This window comes from Antechinus flavipes, chromosome X, assembly GCF_016432865.1.
Source record: "Antechinus flavipes isolate AdamAnt ecotype Samford, QLD, Australia chromosome X, AdamAnt_v2, whole genome shotgun sequence".
NCBI classification, from domain to species: Eukaryota; Metazoa; Chordata; class Mammalia; order Dasyuromorphia; family Dasyuridae; genus Antechinus; species Antechinus flavipes.
In genome coordinates, this window is record NC_067404.1 from 82,619,941 (window position 1) to 82,640,262 (window position 20,322).

At 43.9% G+C, this 20,322-nt stretch overlaps 1 protein-coding gene across 1 annotated transcript; it reads left to right on the forward strand.

The window, feature by feature from the left end:
- The first annotated feature begins 699 nt into the window (after positions 1 to 699).
- On the forward strand, positions 700 to 20,011 carry CXCR3 (C-X-C motif chemokine receptor 3). The gene is made up of 6 exons (XM_051968443.1): positions 700 to 754; positions 9,601 to 9,655; positions 9,743 to 9,894; positions 11,159 to 11,969; positions 18,543 to 18,635; positions 18,855 to 20,011. Exons 5-6 carry the CDS (start codon positions 18,627 to 18,629, stop codon positions 19,941 to 19,943), a joined length of 1,098 nt encoding a protein of 365 aa, XP_051824403.1. The 5' UTR covers positions 700 to 754; positions 9,601 to 9,655; positions 9,743 to 9,894; positions 11,159 to 11,969; positions 18,543 to 18,626; the 3' UTR covers positions 19,944 to 20,011.
- Positions 20,012 to 20,322: the final 311 nt, after the last annotated feature.

Here is a 20,322-nt window from a genome sequence, read left to right on the forward strand (position 1 = left end):
CCTATAGATTTGGAGTCACTACATCTAGATCTGGATTCAATACAGGTAGAGGCAGAGGTCTTTAAAGCTCCAAATCTCAGTCTCCAGCTGCACATTTTGACATCTGATCATCTCAAGATCTAGAAAATAGTGAACTAGGCATCAGAACCTAGGAGCTAGACACAGACACCTAAGGGTCCTCATTGTGTAGAAATAGAAAGCTAGAGCCTGAGAGCATTTGACCTAAAGATGAAGGGCTGAATCTCAGGCCTTGGATATCTAGAAACCAAAATCCCTTCATTTAGACACAGAGACTTAGGGATCAATGAATTTGAACACTGGGGAGACTCAGTGAAGGAAAGCTTCCAGAGAGTAAATCCCAAGAATTAAGATAACTAAAGCCTTAAAGATTGAGAGAATTGGAGATTTAGAAATTGGCACCTGGGAGGAGGGGGGACTAAATCCCTGTACTTGAATACCTAGATTCTTGGAAGCCTCAGGAACTACAGCTCTAGATACACAGAGAACTGGAAACTTGGAGCCTAGGGAAAGAAACAAACTGAATCAATTCTTTGTATATTGTAGAGATAAACCTTTACACAAAGAAACTAGTACAGAGGTTTTTTCCCCCTGGTAATTGGTTGGGTACCTTCTCATTTTAATTGCTTGGGTTTTATTTTTCTATGTGATTTTTAATTTTATATAATCAAAATTAACCCTTTTATCTTTTGTTAGCTTCTCTGTCCTTTGTTTGACCATGCCATGTGATTGAAAGGTAATTTCTTCCTTGCTCCTCTAATTTGTTTATGAGGTGACATTTTAATTGTCATATGTCCATTTGGAACTCTTTTAGACATACGGAGTAAATGTTGGTCTAAGCTACTTTCTGCCAGACTACTTCCCAGTTTTTCTCAATAGTTTTTGTTAGAGTCCTTATCCCATAGTTGGATTCCTTAAGCTCATCAGACAGCAGGACACTAAATTCCCTTGCTTCTGTATGCTGGGTACCTAATCTGCGCCAGTAGGCAACCTCTCTTTTTAATCATTAAGAGATCGTTTTGATAATTACAATGGTTGTGCAATAGAACTTGAGATCTGGTGCTATTTAGACCCCCTTCCTTTCCACTGTTTCACCATTTTCCTTGAGATTCTTAATCTTTTGATCTTAGAGTTGCATTTATTTTCTAGTTCTCTAAAGAAATCCTTTGGTAGTTTGTTTGGTATGGTAAAAGAAGTAGGATTATGACAAGCCATAACCTATCCAGAAAAGTGAGTATATAATCTTTCAGAGGGGAAATGGATATTTAACAAAATCATAGGACTTTTGAGCATTCCTGCTGAAAAGACCAGAGCTGATTAGAAAATTGGGCATTCGAACACAAGACTCAAGAGAAACTTAAAAAAGATCAACATGAAAGAGGAGCTATAAGGGACCTAATGAGGTTAAACTATTTATATTCTTATATGGGAAGATAATACATTATTATGTAGAAAGAAGCTACATAGAAGGGGCATGGGTATGAGTTGACTATGTTGGGGTGGTCTTCAAAAATACAAATGTGAGGAAGATGAATGCACGGAGGGAAAGGAAAGGAAGGAGAAGGCAAGTTCTCTCACATAAGTCATACCAGGAAGAGCTTTTCCAGTCATGGGGAAAATGAGGGGAATGGTGGACAATGCTCGAGCCTCACAAGAAGTCCCGCCCAAATACACATTCAATTGACTATAGATATCCATATTAATCATCTGATTAATCTGGAAAGTAGGAGGGGAAAGGAAGAAGAGAAAGGTAGAGGGAGTGCAGTGATAAAAATAAAGAAGGAGGGTATTCATGATCTTACAAGCTGAGTAACCTAGTCAAGTCGCTTAACCTCTGTCTGCCTCAATTTCCTCAACTATAAAAAGGGGATAATGATCAGCACCTATTTCACAAGGCTGTTTTAAGAATCAAATGAGAGAATATTTGTAAAATGCTTAGTAGTACCCCACACATAGCAAGCACTTAAAAAATGTTTTGGGTTTTTTTCCGTCCTACTGAATTTTGTTGGCAACATTCACAAACACTGATAGTTTATGTGGATTTATTTTATATTCTGCCACTTTGTTGAAGCTGTTATTTCAATTAATTTTTAGCTGACTCTCCATGATTCTCTCAGTAAACCCATATCGTCTACAAAAAGCCATCATTTTGTTTCTTCTTTGCCTGTGCTTATTGCCTCAATTTCTTTTTCTTGTCTTATTGTTCTAGCTTGCTTTATGCCTAATTTCATTGAAAAAGTCTCCAGTTTATCCTCATTATACCTAATGCTTGGCTCTTTGTTTTAGGATATGTATTACTTACTATATTAAGGAAAGATCCATTTATTTTCATGATTTGGGCATTGAATTTTGTCAAAATCTGCTCTGTCTCTGGATGTCATCATTGTTTTTCTTGTTAATATGGTATATTATCTTTGTACTTTCCCATATATTACACATATTATGCTATCCCTATATTCCTGATACAAATTCAACCTGATCATAGTGTATAAAGTTTCAGGGGTCCTCAAACTAGCCAGATGCAGCAGCTGAGGACAATTATCCCCCTCACCCAGGGCTATGAAGTTTCTTTATTTAAAGGCCCACAAAACAGAGTTTTTGTTTTTACTATAGTCCGGCCCTCCAACAGTCTGAGGGACAGTGAACTGGCCCCCTAGTTAAAAAGTTTGAGGACCCCTGGACTATAAACTTTTTGACATGTTGCTATGGCCTCTTTGCTACTATTTAATTTAAGTGTTTGTGTTGTTCTTCATTAACAATATTGACTATTCCATTACATAACTTTGGAATAAATTGATATTTGAATATCAGATAAAATGCATTTATAAATAAATCCATCTGATCATAACATTCATTCCTTTGGGAGGTCATTTATGGCTTGTTCAGTTTATTTTTCTTGGATTCGATTATTTAAATTTGCTATTTCTAATTCTGTTAATGGGGGCATTTTATATTTTGTAAATACTCATCCATTTTATGTTAGCTGTCAATTTGATTGACATAGAATTGAGCAAAATGGTGTCTGTGAATTTTTTTCATGTTTTGTGCAGTGTCTGGCACATAATAGGTGCTTAATGTTGATTTGTTTGATATTCATCATTTAGTCATGAGGTTTTCTTCTGTTTAAAAAAAAATTGCTAATTTGTTCGAACTATTTTAGTTTTTCTTCAAATAGTGCTTCTGGTTTTATTAGTTTGGGGAGATTTTTTCACTAAACTTTATTAATTTTTTCTTTGCTTTTTAGAACTTCTGTTTTGATATTGTATTGTTTTGTAGATAAATATTCAGGGATTCATTGAGAGATACGGTTGTCAGTCATATTTATCTTTTTTTCTGATTACAAAAAATTTAATAAAACAAAATGCTATCATAAAAGCAACAATGTGCTTTTTATACATATATTCAAAATTATATTTAGATTCTAAAAAAGATACTACAGCAATAACCATGTTTGATAACCCTCTATCAATATCACAGAAAATAGATGACACAGAAAATATGTTCATCATAGTTTTTCACCATTCTAATGGAACTAATATGGGGTTACATTTCTAAATCCTCTTAAATATTATTGAAAACAGATGAGTATTTTGAAATTCAATCATTTTCAATATTAGAAAAAGTGGAATAAAAGAGAAAGATGGAATAAAAATAAAGTTTAAGAACCTTTACATTTATATAAAGAAACATTTCTGGTTTTAAAGTACACAGTTTTATGTAATGTTCTTACAGGATTATGTAGAAGAATTAAATTAATAAATAGATAGCTTACATCAAATACAACATATACCATATTGACCCAATAATCTAAATGGTCAGCCTAGTCTAAATTTTGTTCTACAAATTCTGGATTTAGGCTTTTTTAGAACAAGGGATATGACAGATTTGAGGTTTAATACATATCTAGTACTAAAAATGGACTATTACTGAATATTTAAGGTTCCTAAAAAACAGGCAAGGGAGGAAAATTCCCCAAAGAAGTTACTTTGTGTTCATCAAATACATATAGAAAAGCTGCCAGTCATATTTATCAACCCTCAGGGACATTTTCATAATCGGTTTATTATATATTCAGCAGAATCCCAAGATAAAAATAAGCCAGTGGACGATGAGTAGCATTTTCAGTAATCTTATCTAGAACAAGGCAGGATGAAGATCATTGGAATTTTTACAGGAGTCAAAGTATAAAGTAAACATTTACCCACCAAAGAACTAATAGCAAATCCTAAAGGATTTCTCTGGAATTTCAAATCATTAGTAATTGAGTCAATAAAGCTGAGCCAGAAATTTTTGTATCATTAACCAGTTAATTATTTGATTAATTAATTGCTTTCTTAAGCAAAATGGCAACTATACTAAAGTTTTCTTATGACAGTTATTTAATAAGTTGGGTTTTTAGGGATTTTTTTTGACTTGCATGCCCAAATTACAGACCCATTCTTCCTGTCTTACTGATGAAAATGCTTTGAGATACAAATGTTCCCTTAAGGATCATGTTGACGGTATCAAAAAAATATAGGCATGATTTCTCATTATTTTCCTTTTTTGTTTTAATTTTTTAAATAAATTTAAAATAAAATAAGTTTTACTGAAGCATGAAAATTCTCTACACTATCCATTCTTACTCTCTTCCAGAAAGCCATCACATATAACAAAGAATATAGATTTTTAAAGAAAAGGGAAAAAAATCAATACATCCAAAAATCTGAAAATGTATATAATATACCACACTCACAGATCTTCACCTTTACTCAGGAGTAGGGTGAGGGGATCTTCTCCCATCTCTTCTTTGAAACCTGATTTGCCCTTTACAATTTTGCAACGTTCATTTTGGATTGGTTTTGGATTGGATTGTAGGTTGTTCTTTGCATTTATGTTGTTTTAATCATTGTATATATTGTTTCTTAGCTCTAATTTCCCTCCTCATTACTTTAAATCTTTCCATTCTTCTTTGAATGAATTCATCATGTTTGTCATTTTCCATAGTACAATAATATTCCATTATATCAATGGATACAATTTGTTTAGCTATTCTCCAATTGAAAGACATCTTTTTCCCCCTGATTCTTTATCACAAAAAGAACTACTATAAATATTTTGTTGTACATGGGAACTTTCTTCTTTTCAAGGGCCTCCTTGGGGGTATATGCCTAATATTGGAATCTCTGAATCAAAGGATATGGACTTTTTGTCACTTTACATAATTCCAAATTATGAAGATTGCTTTCCAAAATGGTTGTACTGCAGCTCCATTAACAATGCATTAGTTCAAAAAACAAAAAAACAATGCATTAGTGCGCCTATCTTCTCTTCTCACAATTCCTCCAGAGATAGCTAGTCCATCCTTTGTCATCTTTGCCAATTTGCTGGGTGTGATATAAATCCTTAGGGTTGTTTTAGTTTGATTTGAACCTCTAAATAGTGATTTGGAGCATTTTTTCATATGGCTGTTAATAATTTGCAATTCTTATGAGAACTGTTTGTGTTGTTTAACAACTGTGGTCCTTTTCTTGCTTGAGGTTATATATTTTTCTCTGACTTGTTCTTTGGTCCATCAGTTGTTAGAATTTAAGTTATTTACTGTGCAGATAAATTTTAATCTTTTCTTCTACCATTCTTTATTGAATATAATTTTTATATTCAAGTGGTCAGTAAAGGACATTCAGCAGTTCTGCTTTTATTGCATTTGGAAGAATTTTATACCCTTGCCACACATAGCTGAGAAATAGGTTTTCATTCAACAATTGTCAAAACTATCGTATTTAACTCATCTAAAATTCTATTCAGGTCCTAAACTTCTTCCTTCCTTCCTCACCCCCTCCCTTCTTTCTCCCTCCTGCCTTCCCCCTCTTCTTTCTTTCTTTCCTTCAATTATTGTTACATTTGTTAAGTTCTGAAAGAGGATCTCTAATACTATAATTTTACTGTCTATTTCTGTGTGCAGCTCATTTAGTTTTTCCTTCAAGTAGTTAGGTGCTATGCCATTTACTGCATAATATGCATTGAGTGCGTATTGATTCATTGTCTATGGTATTTTACAGCCAAAAATATAATTTTTCTGTTTATAGCTTTTAATCATGTTTATTTTCACTTTTGCTTTGTCTGAAATTGCGATTGCTACCACTTGGCCTTTTTTTCTTTTTTTCAGTTTACCTACACATAATAAATTCTGCTCCAATCCTTATTTTTAACTATGTGCATCATATTTCAGTGGTTCCATATCAACAAGCTATTTTGGGATTCTGTTTTTTTTCCCTTGTTGGATTCTGTTTTTTAATCTAATCTGCTATTCTCTTCTACATTATGTAGAGGTTCATTTCTCATTCAGTCTCTTATACTTTTTCTTCTCTTTGTTCTTTGGTTCCTCTTTTTACAAAAAAAAAAAAAACAAAGTAGTGGATTGTGTTACTAGAACGTATTCATCACCAATACTCTTAATGTAGTCAACTTTGATCCCTTATCTGTTCCCCCCCCCTCATATACAACTGTATATGTTGTATGTTCTTAATCTTTCTTGTTTTCCTTTTAAATTCATCCACAAACCCCGGAGAAAGCTATTATATTTTTTTAATTTAAAATTAATTTTTTTTTTAGATTTTACCTTTTCTCCTACTTTTTTAAATTAACATGTGCCATCTAACTAATGCCATCAATATATTCCTAGCGATCTTTTAAGCCTTGTCAAATCACTATTCATCCGGTTGTTTTTTAAACATTTAATCCCATTTCTAGGTAGAAGCAGCACTCGATCCAAAGAATACTAACAAACATGAACTGGTTTTTGATACTTACTGATAGGTGTGGAATTGAATTCCTAACTGTCCACATTTGCCTTTCATGGGAAAAAAAAAGCTTTATGAATTGTACCACTCGAAAATCCACTGTACAGAGGGATTTAATTTTCAAATTTTATATTACAGCCTTATAGATAAATCATAAATGACAGTATTTTCAAATGAACAAATGTCATTCTCAGATAATGATCATATGAAGATTATAGGAGTTTTGTGCACTATTAAATGTAGTACATTTTCCCTTTCCCTCCCTCCCACCTCCACTCACCCCATGGTACCTTCCACAGAGCTAAGTTTCACATTTCTAAGTTTTGTGTCCTTACAACAAGACCTGCACCCCAGGTTGATTATTGGGTGCAATTACCTACTTCAGCTCATAAGCCAATCTCATTTTCTCAAGTTGAAAATTAAATTTATGCCTAGATTTTCATTTCTTATAACTTGCATTATTTCTCCTAGATGGTAAGATAGTCTGTTCCAAAAAAAATCTGTTTTACACACACACACACACACACACACACACACACACACACACACACGTGAGAAAATGTTTCATTTGATTTAATCATCTCTCCAGTTCTAGTTCCTGAAATGAAGCTTTTTGCTAGTCTCTCCGGAACTTTTGGATGGCAGGTCTCCTGAGTTCTTGGGCCTCCCCTGGATTTTTGAGATTCAGAGCACTAGATCTTTAGGGATCTCTGCCATCTCTGGACAGGGTATTAGAGGCCCTTGGAAGCCTCTGAGTCTTGGTTGTCCTGCTCTGAGCATTGCCAGTGGTTGTTGCCTGCTGCTGCTCCCTGTTGCTTTCAGGGTTCTCACCCTGAGACTTTCCTTAAGAGTTTGCTGGAATAGGTACGTGACAGCTTGGTGGCCTGTCTCCTCTTCAGATGGCAGCAACTCAATGTTGGTTTTCAATGTTGTCACCCATTTTCTTACCTTGTACCAAACTTTCCTCTGATAGAGGATTTTTGTGTTTCAAAATCTTTTTATCACTTTCACTTCTTTAAAGCAATTCTCCCCTGTGGAGTCAATCTTTTTCTAATCTATTCATTTGAGTTTTTAAAATTCTTCATTGAGCACTCTATAAGTTCTGGTCTTTTTTTAAAGTGGTGGTTGTTGTTGCTGCTGAGGCGATTGAGGTTAAGTGACTTGCCCAGGGTCACAAAGCCAGGAATTGTTAAGTGTCTGAAACATTTGAACTCGGGTCCTCCTGACTTCAGGGCTGGTGCTCTATCTACTTCGCCACCTAGCTGCCCCTAAGTTCTGGTCCTTATTCATTCCTAATTTCCTCTTTTACAGATTTCATTTCTATTTTGTACCATTCTGGAGTTTCTCAGTGTTGTTCAGGGCTGATTTGAGTATCTTTGAGAATAGTCTTCTCTTATTTCTTCAGGAACTTTTCATTTTCCTTGGCCATGTAATATTTTTAAGAGAATTTGGTATTCTATTCTTTTTGATGAATTACTAATCAGGTTTTTGGTTTTTGTTTGTTTTTTGGTTTTTAATCCTTTTTAAAAATTTTTTTAATTTTTAATTTATTATTTAATTTAATTTATTATTAATTTATATAATTAGTCATTGGGTTTTGTGTTTATTAATTTGTTTTAATAAATTTAATTAATATTTAATTTAATAAAAATTTTGATTAATAAATAATTAAGTATTTATTATATTTATTTGATATATTAGCTAATTAATTCATTAATTGAATTTTATGTTTTAAAAAGTAGTTTGGTTTTTAAATCCTTTCTGTTAATTTATCTGTGTGTGCTCTGGTCTTTTATTGAGGTCCTTTCTCAAAAATCTTTGCTATTTCAGCCTTTCCTTAAATTCCCCCTTTACTGGGTCCTCTTCCTTTTGCATGTAAGTACACCCAAGAAGTTGGACTACAAAGCTGTCTCAACCTCTTCACGGTAGGGGATATAGGGTTCAGTAGCCTAGGTTCCCATTCTGAGTACTCTTTGGGGGGACAAGACTGACCCTATGGGTTTCAATCCCCTTTCTCGTTCAGCATAATCACACAGTCTTCCCACCCCCACCACTTAGTTGTCCTTTCTTTCACAAGGTGGAGTTGAATCAATATCTATTGGTTTTGTGGGATAGAGTGAGCAAAGAGGATTCTGGGTAGTGGTGTCTCCTTGGCCATCTTGTTCCTCAAGCTAGGGATAGACAGACCTGTGGTCTTTTGACTGAAAGTGCACTTTTATGCTCATCAGATTTGCAAGTGATAGAAAGCTGAAAGAGTTAATAGATTGGATAACAGTCAGAATCTAAAAAGATTTTGACGGATTGAAGCACGGGACTGATTTGAAAAAGATGAAATTCAGTCGGGATAAATGTACAAAAGGGGTAAAAGGTACAAAAATTCAACTTTAACAAGTAAGTGCAAGAAGGAAAAGTATAATCAGATAGCAGAAGTTATGACAAAAAAAAAAAAAACTGGAGAGCTCACAAAGTCAGCCAGTCTGGCCCCAAAAAGTCATTCAACCTACTTGTCTGGTATAGAAAAACAACAGTTGGACAAACCCCCGAAATGTAGTCAGTCTGCCAGACATCCAGCTAACCACCAGGAAGGTAGCCGGACAACCACCTTTGACGGCCAGACCACTCACAAGACCATTATTAGCCAGTCCTTATGCTATTTTCTAAGTAGTTTTTTCCCGTCGTTGTCCATCCTTCATTTTGAAGAGGACCAGTGACATCATGGGGTAATATCTCGACTTGTGCACAGGTTGGATTTAAGTGAGACAGAGTTGCACCAAGTCATCAGCTTCACTCTCTCTTCCAGAGTCCTGGAGGTCCAGTGGATGGACTAGAATGCAGTGGATGACCTTGATATCTTGGTATGATCAAGTTCTGAGTTCTCCACGGCGCCTGCTTCCGCCATCTTCATGGCCATTGGGTTGATTCTCACCTCCCCCTTCCATTAGGGAAGTCTTCACGTGTTTGGGAGTACACCCCCCCCCCAAACGTGGTGATGCGTCTGATGCCTTCAGTTACTCTCACCTGGTTCCGCCCGTGTGCAGAGACAATTTCACTGGGATGTAGCTACTGCTCATACGACAACTCCTTGGAGCTACAGGTGAGAATTGGGTAGCAGGTGGGCGCCAAAAGTGAATGGGCAGCCCTAAAAGGGCCCTCACGGCAGCCGTACTAGTCCTTCCTGAACAAATACTTGTTATGTAATAGCTCTCCATGCCATTCTGTCGTGTTTTCCAGAAACAGCAAGATTTTGTGAATGAAGTTGGGAATCATACCTCTGCTTGCCCTTTTGGAATAAGGCTAGAGGTTAGAGATAGGCAGTTGGCCTCTTTCAGTTGCTCTTTTGGTTGGGTGACCTGTAGCTTGGGGCTCTCTTGAGCTTCTTGATCCCCTAAAACATTTAAGATAACAGGTTCCAGATACATTTGGACTGAAACCTATGACCCCATTCTCGGTGATATTAGAGACATGTGCACAGCGTCTGTGTGCTGATCCCTCTAAGACATCTTCTCAAGCCTCAGTATCCCCAGACTGTTTAGCAAGATAGGAATGAGGTAGTCCAGCTACCAAACTGCGGTAGACTTCATTTATTTGTGCCAGGTTAAGCAGCTCCCTAAACTTGTTCCAAAAATGTCAGTAAATGAGCAAAAATAATCCTGGGTAGGGAAGCCGTACACTAATATTTTTCCCATAACACCAGGTAGGAATACGGTCAGCCACCATTGAGTGTCACTTATGCGTGTCTGCTCTCCAGAGGAAGTCAAAAACTTGGATGTTTTTTTTCCTATGACAGAAGCCCCGCTCCCCTTGAGTCCCCTTCAGAGTAGAGATCCCTGCTTTACCTTTTCTATGAGGATCTATACCATAATCTCTGAATCCTGGAGCTTGACAGGATAAGCTCTCTGGAGCCATATTGTTACTTCCTGGCATGTGTGTAAAGAAAATCAACCTCCCGAAGACAATGTGGAGGAGACAGAGATGATCATTTGTCTGAAAAAGTCCTAGTGATTCTGGAAAGTGGTAAATGCGATGTGAGCCAGTAGCTCCCAAAGGGAATCCAGCCTGAGAATAGGGAGGCATGAGTCCCACTGGCCTCCAGTCTCCTCGGACCTCACCTGCATTGTTTACTTCTGGGACATCCCCCCCCCACCATGTCCAGAGGGCCCTAGAGTCCATGGCATATAAAGACTTGTTGAAAGAACTAGGGCTATTTCACTTAGAAAGTTGAGTTGGGCAGTAGGCCTCTTTCTTTTTTTTATTATCATTTTTTATTTTCAAAACAAATGCATGGATAATTTTCAGCATTCACCCTTTCAAAACCTTGTGTTTCCATTTTTTCCCTCCCTCCCCCACCCCTCCCCTAGATGGCGAGTAATCCAATATATATATTAAACACGCAGTTCTTCTATACATGTTTCCACAACTATCTTGCTGCACAAGAAAAATCAGATCAAAAAGGAAAAAAATGAGAAAGAAAGTAAAATGCAAGCGAACAACAACAAAAAGAGTGAGAATGTTATGTTGTGATCCACACTCAGTTCCCACAGTCCTTTCTCTGGATGCTGATGGCTCTCTCCAACACAAGGTCATTGGAACTGCATTGAATCAGCTCCCTGTTTGAAAAGAGCCACGTCCATCAGAAATGATCATTGTATAATCTTGTGGCCGTGTACAATGATCTCCTGGTTCTGCTCATTTCACTTGGCATCAGTTCATATAAGTCTCTCCAGGCTTCTCTGAAATCTTCCTGTCAGTCATTTGTTATAGAATAAGAATATTCCATCACATCCATATACCATCATTTATTCAGCCATTCTCCAACTGATGGGCGACCACTCAGCTTCCTGTTTCTGGTCACTACAAAAAGGGCCGCCACAAACAGTTTTGCACAGTAGACCTCTTTTTATTGGTCTTTTGCTTGGCTGCCACGTAGGTTGGAGCTCCATAGATCTTCTCCACCAGCGCTCCCAATCCCCCTGGAGAAAGGAAGACTCAAGATGCATCCACGAATTCCTGCGGAGGAAGGTTAGAGTTATTCTGTCTTGCACAGGAGGATCGGGCAGAAATTGTGAAGAGGCCACTTTGGCCTGAATACCGGGACCGAGGTCAATGAGTGGAATGAACTTCCTCTTCCTCAGGATGTCTCTCAGCAGGGGCCAGACGACCACTTACCAGGTATGTTCAAGGGGGATTATTTTATGTGTAAATGAAATAGCTGAACGACCGTGTAGGGAGAGCTCTTAAAACTCTGCAAATCTGTGTTCTAGGCCCACGGGCTTCTTACTTCGCCGAACCTGAGCTCTCTATACAGTCTGAAAAGTGTTCAGTGTCAACTCATCTTAAGACTAAGACCTTCCATTTGTGGACAGGACAAAATGGTTTGGTTTTTTGGTTGTTGTTTAAGAGTTTGTAAGCCCTAGCATGTGATTGATTTTGTGCATTATTTTTAATTGCCTTTCAGGAACTGACAAATAGCATTTCCAACTTTTCTAAAAGTGTCTTTGGGTCTTTAACTTCTTTCTTATCTCTTTGTTAGATATGACTAGCCTGAAAGGTTCAAGTTTTGCTTTCTTTTTCTCTCTGTAATTCAGTGTGATTTTCCTTCGAGGCCCCAGATGCAATATCCTTTAGAATATATCGAGTATTGCTAGTTCATTGGCTGTGGCCTTTTTAAGCAGAGTGTAGTTTCCCTAATTAATCTCTTTGAATGGTTCCTATTTTTATTGCTGCCTTGTCTGAGCTCAGAATTGATGGTACTTTGAATGACATCGAGAAACAAAAGGCCACGTTTTTCACATCAGTATTCCTTTGCTGATGTCATCTGGCGCAGATTTGAAAGAAAGTGTGGGGTTGCCCAGGGGGCGATGGAAAAGGGTCCGGTGGGTGAGAGAAGACTAAAACGGAAGGGTCAAAGTGCCAGCCTGTTGCCCAAACCAGGTTCCAGTGTCACTGGGAAATGTTTAACAAGACCAAGACATAGAATCTGACCTAGAGGATGGGCGTTTTGAGCTTAAGGCAATTTGCTTCCTACCTTTTTTGAGTCGGATACAGAAGCAGACCAGATGTGCCAGAAAGGGTGTCATTGGGGGCTCGATAGTTAGAAAGGGCCACCTTTCTAGGTAGATAGGTCACCAGCAAGAAAAGAAGTTAAGATCGTTGGAATACATACCGTGTGCAAAATATCACGCTAGGTGCCCAGCGTTGGAAGGGGAATATCAAACAGGGCTTGTCTAGGAGCCTCTCTCCTGGGTTTGGAGGAAAAGAGGGGGAGATCCAGACTTACAAGAGAGAAGGAAAGCTACAAAACCATTGGAAGAGGGAGAGAACATTTAAAAATGGGAGATGAGGGAAGGCTTCATGGAACAAGTCAACTCCCCTTGGCCTCCGCCCCCGAGTTGGGCCTTGAAAAAAGACACCAGGATCCTAAAGGAGGGTCTATTCTTGGCATGGAAGCCCAGGAGAAGCTAGCGGCCAATTTGGCAAGATCAGGTCTGTGAAAGGGAATAATCTAAAATAAGGAAGGAAGACTAGCAACTAGGCTGGTGAGGGCCCTCAGGACCTGAGTTTGTCTTTGAATGACTGCTGATCCATGCATTACAGCTCTGGCAATCTATGCCAAAGTTGGTCGATATTCATGATGAAGGGATTACATGAGAAAGCTCTGGCCTGTACTCCCCCAGGAGTTGGGGGTAGCCAGCCCTTCCTCAGTGATGTTCTCCTCAGCTATTTATTTTCAGTGAATTGTAGCTAGGTTCCTGAAGATAAATTACTCCAGACGTTTTGACCTTTAAGAACATCTCCAGATTTAGGTTCAACTTGAGGGCCAATAGGTACAGAGCCTGCGCGGAGACATGGCGGAGCTTCTGTAATACGTATTTAGCAATCAAGCACCTACCACATGCTAGGCGCTGGCCAGGGCAGTGACAAAACACTCCCTCATCTCTGCCGAAAGACAGTTTCAAAAGGGGTCACGGAGGGAAGTACAGCTGAAAAATGGCGGAGCGAATGTGCTAGTCGCTCGGCCCAGCGGCGGGGATAAAATGAGCAGGCCCTGCTCTCGAGGAGCTCACGATGAAATGACCCTCAAAAAAGGGACGGCAGGGAAACGGGCCAAACTTTAGCAAGGTCAAAATAGCTTAAGTCATGTTAATAACCCAAAAAGTGAAATTATTCAATCACTGAAGTAGATTTAAAAGGAACCTGATGAGACATAGCCCTCCTTCACACTTTAAAAATTAAAAATAAAAGGACTTTCCTTATTGTGATCAGCTTTTCCCCCTTTTTCACCATTGAGGTGCTTTGCCAACCCTCCAGAGCTGTGGAAATGTTGGGTGGGGTTACTTGTATGTGTCGAGTTCTACAAATACACACTATGGCAATTGGGAAAGAAAAGTCAATTGAGGGAAGATGCCTATAGTTTAGGGCCTGGTCTTAAACTCAAAAGCACACGGGCTTGGGAAACCAGGGGTTGTCATTGTCTATGTCTGACCATGGTTTTGCTTGTTTTGTTAAACGTGGTCCCCACACTGGAACCTGATTGAGCTGGAGCGGGAGCCGCCCCTGCTGTAGAGAAGGTCAAATGTTTAAGAGAAACAGTCTTTGGTTCCATAAAGTAGTCTGTCACTCTGAAAGATGGGGTCTGGGTTTCAGAGGTTCAGTGACACAGAAATTGGGTCAGGATGTGATTTTTGTTGGAAGTTTTCCAAATGCTCCAAGTCATCCATTGTTTTTTTTCTGAAGAGAGAGGGGGAAAGGACACAATTTATTGCGCTTTATCCTAAAGGGGCAGACCATGGGATGTGAGGCAAATGGTGTGTGTCGGGGGGGTGTCAGTTTAGGCTTCTTAAATGCCCAGCAGTCCCAAAGCAGGCAGCGGGCGTTCAGCTGCTGCCCTTGTCTTCACTGGTGGCTTCCAGCCAATGTGGAAGCACTATGTGAGACCAGATATTGACATGAAGACTCCATCAGATCCCGAGTTGGTCAAAGATTTGGAGAACTGGTCTGTTCTAGGACTCTGACCCACGCGTGTGTCTGGGTGTTGTGACTCTGTTTCCCTGAATTGTAATGCCTCAGTTTCCCTGGATTATTCTGCCTCAATTTCCCTGGATTGTTCTGCCTCGGTTTCCCTGGTTTGTTCTGCCTCGGTTTCCCTGGTTTGTTCTGCCTCGGTTTCCCTGGATTGTTCTGCCTCGGTTTCCCTGAACTGTAATGCCTCGGTTTCCCTGGATTGTAATGCCTCAGTTTCCCTGGATTATTCTGCCTCAATTTCCCTGGATTGTTCTGCCTCGGTTTCCTTGGTTTGTTCTGCCTCGGTTTCCTTGGTTTGTTCTGCCTCGGTTTCCCTGGTTTGTTCTGCCTCGGTTTCCCTGGATTGTTCTGCCTCGGTTTCCCTGGTTTGTTCTGCCTCGGTTTCCCTGGATTGTTCTGCCTCGGTTTCCCTGGATTGTTCTGCCTCGGTTTCCTTGGATTGTAATGCCTCAGTTTCCCTGGTTTGTTCTGCCTCAGTTTCCCTGAACTGTAATGCCTCGGTTTCCCTGGATTGTAATGCCTCAGTTTCCCTGGTGACAATCCTCCCCCCCCTTCCTGGCCATTAGGACTGAAATAACTGGAGCTGTGGAACCCTGGCCTCTCTGGCATTCCAAAGAGTCATAAAACTGCAGATGGCTTATCTCAAATATTTAGACGGACCCTCTATCTTTGGGCTGACTTCCCGTCTCCAAGCTTCTTCCCTCCCAATTTATCAGAATTTATGATCCCCTCCCCCACCCCCTGCACAACCCATCAGAATGAACAAGTGATGGTCCTTCCTGGAATCTCCGCTCCCCAGGACTCCAGTCCCTGCCTTTGTTTCCCTGATCGCGGGAGCCCTGAGGGTCTCTGGAATCCCTTGCTGATCGCTGAACACTTTGAGACGAGGGTCCGATTTGGCCGGCTCGGGGTCAACGTGGATCCCGTTTGGCCGCCAGTCCAAACTCTCCTCTATCCAAATATTAAAATCCCTCTAATGTGTCTTGCCTCAGTTTCTCCGGCGCCACGTGGGCTTTGTTCCTGTGTCCCCAAACCCCACAATTTCTGTCCATCTCTTCTCTGCTCTTCTCACTGTGTATGCACACCTCTCTTGCCTTCTCTTGGCAACCTCCATCTTGACATCTGGCAATGTTTAGCTAGTTGTCCCTCTGAATGGAGCTGCCTCTGCCCTTCCCGGTCTCTGTTCCCCCCTCCCCCCGCCCCCCACTCCATCTCTGTCACCCCTTCTCCCATCCCCCCACCCCGCCTCTGCCCTTTTTTGGCCGATCACCGAGCTCCTCGACTCTCCCAGATCCACACGGCCAAAGCCAACCTTTCTCCCGAGCTCCTTGCCAAGGTCGGACAGAGGGCGGTCCTCGAACCCTGGCAAACGAGGGGCGGGTCTTCCAGGCTTGATTCCCATCTGCCTTTGCAGGGACTAGAAAGGCTCTGGGGAGGGAGGGGGAAAGAAATGCAGTGCCCGGGGAGGCCGTGAGACCAACCTTTACCAAACTTTACAGTTGGGTTTTTCTTGTTTTTTGTTTTTTACTTCAGTGCCTCTGATTTGGAAAGAGGGACCTTCCCCAGAGCCCATTAACTTTCAGGGCCACTGGGTCTCTCCCCATATTTTCAGACTGGCACTTCAGCAGGCCTCAAGTTATCCATCTAGAAGCTGCCTCTCCAGTCCAAGGGCAGGGTGGGTTCCCAGCCCCTCCCTTCCCGGCCGTTGGCCTCCCAGGGCAAGCTCCCCGTGCCCGACCAGAGACCGTCTCCGGACAGATCCTCCAAAGCCAGTGGCCTCCCCCTGTGAGGAGACTCCCCCCTGCCCCCTGACTTGTTTTCTCTGCAGAACCCAGATTTGGGACAGTAGCTCCTGAGGCCCTCTTACGCCCCCCCTCCCTAAAAACCACAAGCCCTAAGGTGTGAAAACAACAGGAGGCTGGATCGGCCCCCAGCCTTCCTGCCTGGAGGAGGCCGCGGAGGGGAGAGGATACAGGTGCACGGGGGAGACTTCACACCTTGGCCGCAGGTGGGGCCTGGAGCGGCTTCCTTCTGACTAACTTCCTCCCTTCGGGCTGGCTTTTTCTCTTCAGAGTTGGGGGAGGAGCAGCCTGCAAAGCCTTTTCCTGGCCCCTGCCCAGCACCCTGGAGCCTCCTTCCTGCTTAGCACCCTGCTCGCTCCGGCAGGGCCGGGGTGGCCACGTGCTCCAGTGGAGAGAATGCCAACTCACCCACAGCCTGAGTTGAAACCCTGGGCTCTGCCAGTTGCCTCCAGGGCTCGAGCCCCCCCCCCCACTGGGCTTCCTCAGTTTCATCTGTTGGAAGAGGAACGTAGACTAGTGGACCTCTGAGGGTCCTTCCAGCTCCACGTACTCGAACCCATCCGTGTGGAAGCTCTGGGCTTCCCAAGCCGGGCATTCTCCCTGTGGCCCCGCAACTACCCTGTGAGGCGGACTTATCCATTTTCCAGAGGAGGGAAACTGAGACCAAATGGCCTGTCCATGACCAAACAAAAGTGGAGACAGAAAGCCAGGAAATCCTGACTCCCAAGTCCCACTTTTCACTAATTGTACCACACTGGCCCATCACGCCCTCGTCTGCTGGGAGCACCCAGCTGCATTTTGGCGGCTCCCACAATCCCGAAAAGCTTTGGTGTTTGTTTCCAGAGCTTAGCATAGGGGCCGGGGCTTCCCCAGAAGTGCTCGCTGATCGGCCAGTTACCCTCCCGCCCCTCCCCACTGCAGGACAATCAGGTGAAGGCGGCAGGAGGGAGACGTGGTGGAAGGGCAGGGGCGTGGGCTCCAGGGGCAGGGAGATTCTGCCCACTGCCTCCTTCAAACTCTTCCTCTGGATCCCAGGCTGCCTTTTCTACCTTCCTTGTGCTTAGTGACCCACACTTGGCTCAAAGAATTCCCAGCATTCTGTATTTTGCTTTGAAATTAAAAAAAAAAAAAATGGACTCAAAGGAGGTCTGCTGGGAGCTGTCATGGGCTGCCCTGGTAGACGATGAGTTGTTCTGGACTCTGGGGCCTGGATGCGCGTGGGTCAGGGGATCTGTGTTTGGGGAACGGGGTCAGAAAGATGGAGGCCCTGGGCCGTGTTCTGACTCTTCTCTGGGGGTGGGGGGGAAGAGCATGAACCATCTGAGCTAGTCATTCAGTAGTGGAGGGGAAGGACATTTTGTCAGAGTGCCGCCATCCCCCCCCCCCAGCCTTATGCTATGTGCCACCCTATAGCCTGGAAGCACCCCCCCTCCAGGGTTCAAAATGGCTTTGGCGACCTTAGGCAGGCCACTTCACCTCTGCCTTAAAACAAGCACAATGGATGGGGGGGGGGAGGGGTCTAAACCCCCTGGAAACCTAGAATCCTAATCTATCCACATGTATCCCATAAGAAAGGAGAAGAGGAAATGAAAAAGAACCCCAAGGTGGCCCGGTGTGAGCTCTGGGTGACGCGCCCCCCACCCTGCTCAGTGCCCACTAAGCCCCGGCCAGGCCACGGTGTACAGTTGATTTCAGTGCCAGCCCGGGAGGTCCAGAGCGCCCCCCGGCTGCCCCGGGGTAGCACCCCTTCCTACCGCTCTCCCCAGGATCGACTTCCTGTCACCTGGGAGAGCCGGACTTTTCTTGAGGTTTTGTGTAGGAAAGTGTGCTGGGGGCCGGGTGGGGCGGGGGTGGGGGTGTCGGAGCTGTGTCTCTGTGCACCTTTCACTTCCTCTGAAGCGCTCAGTCTGGATTTCAGCCCCACAGGTGGTAGACAGGGAGCAGCCCGCCACCGTCAGCCCCTGGAGCAGCTTTGGGGCCGCTGAGCTCCGGGCCTGCCACCATGTCCCAGGTAAGAGTCGGAGCCCACCCTGAGGGAGGGGGAGAGAAGGGGGGCAACGTGCCCAGCTACCTCCTGGGACCCGCCGTTCACTGGCAGTGAGCTGGAAGGAGACGCCAAAGGGGAGAGAAGGGCTTCTGGGGGCCGTGAGGCGAGATAGGAAGTAGAGGGGAAGCTCCTGGGGCAGCGCTGCCGAACTCTTGGGTCCCAGCCCTTCCACTGTCTCCACAGGTCAGTGACCACTTGGTCTTGCTGGACCTCGGCTTCCTGGAAAATAGCAGCTTTCCCTATGACTACTTGGAAAATGAGTCTACTCCCTGCTGCTCCTCTCCACCCTGCAGCCACAACTTCAGCCTGACCTTTGACCTGGCCTTCTTGCCCAGCCTCTACGGCCTCCTATTCTTCTTCGGGCTCTTGGGCAACGGAGCCGTGGCGGCCGTCCTCCTACGGCAGCACCGGGTCCCGAGCGGCACCGACACCTTCCTGCTCCATCTGGCACTGGCTGACATGTTGCTAGTGCTGACCCTCCCCCTCTGGGCCGTGGAGGCCGCTTGGGAGTGGGTCTTCGGTTCAGGCCTTTGCAAGGTGGCGGGGGCCCTCTTCAAGATCAATTTCTACGCGGGAGCCTTCTTACTGGCCTGTATCAGCTTCGACCGCTACCTGAACATCGTACACGCCACCCACCTCTACCGGCGGGGCCCCGGGCCCCGCGTGACCCTCACGTGCGTCGCCGTCTGGGGACTCTGCCTGCTGCTGGCCTTCCCGGACCTGCTCTTCCTGACCGCCCAGCACGAACCGCGCCTCAACGCCACCCGCTGCTCCCACGCCTTCCCCGAGACTGGCCGCACGGTCCTGCAAGTCCTGCAGCTCCTGGCCGGCTTCCTCTTCCCCCTGCTCACCATGGCCTACTGTTACGCCCGCATCTTGCTCGTGCTGCTGGGCTCCCGGGGGCAGCGGCGACTCCGAGCCATGAGGGTGGTGGTGACCGTGGTGGTGGCCTTTGCCGTCTGCTGGACACCCTACCACCTGGCCACACTGGTGGACCTGCTCATTGACCTGAAGGTGGTGAGCCGGGACTGCGAGTGGGAGAGCCAGCTGGCCGTGGCCAGATCCGTCACCTCGGTCCTCGGCTTTGTGCACTGCTGCCTCAACCCCCTGCTCTATGCCTTTGTGGGGGTCAAGTTCCGAGGCCAGATGCGGGCCCTGCTAGGGAGGCTGGGCTGCCCGGGCCAGAAGGCCATCCTGCGCCCGACTCCGTCGTCTTCCCGGCGAGACTCCTCCTGGTCCGAGACCACGGAAGCTTCGTATTCTGGGCTGTGAGGGCGACGCGGGCCTCGGCCCGCGCAGAGGCCAGCCCCGGTGGGGCTTTTTGACTTGGGGCTAGTGAATGTGAGGGGGGAAAAAAAAAAAAGGGATGGCTTGCCGTGCGCTAACCTCTAACTGAAACCTAGTGTCTCCTCGGATTAGGAACACAAACCACCCTTCTGCTTTTTTTCCCCCTTGCCTGCCAAAGGGCACCGTGTGGGCAAGGCTAGAGCTGGCCCAGATCTGTGGTCACCAACACCAGAATGTGCCGAGGGTGTGGCAGGCGAAGGAGGGAGGAAGAGGCGCGGGACTCGAGAGACGGAGCTGGGCCCCCTACCGGAGGCAAAGCAAGTAAGAAGCGGCCTGCCGGAGCCGGCCCCCAAGGGCGATGGGG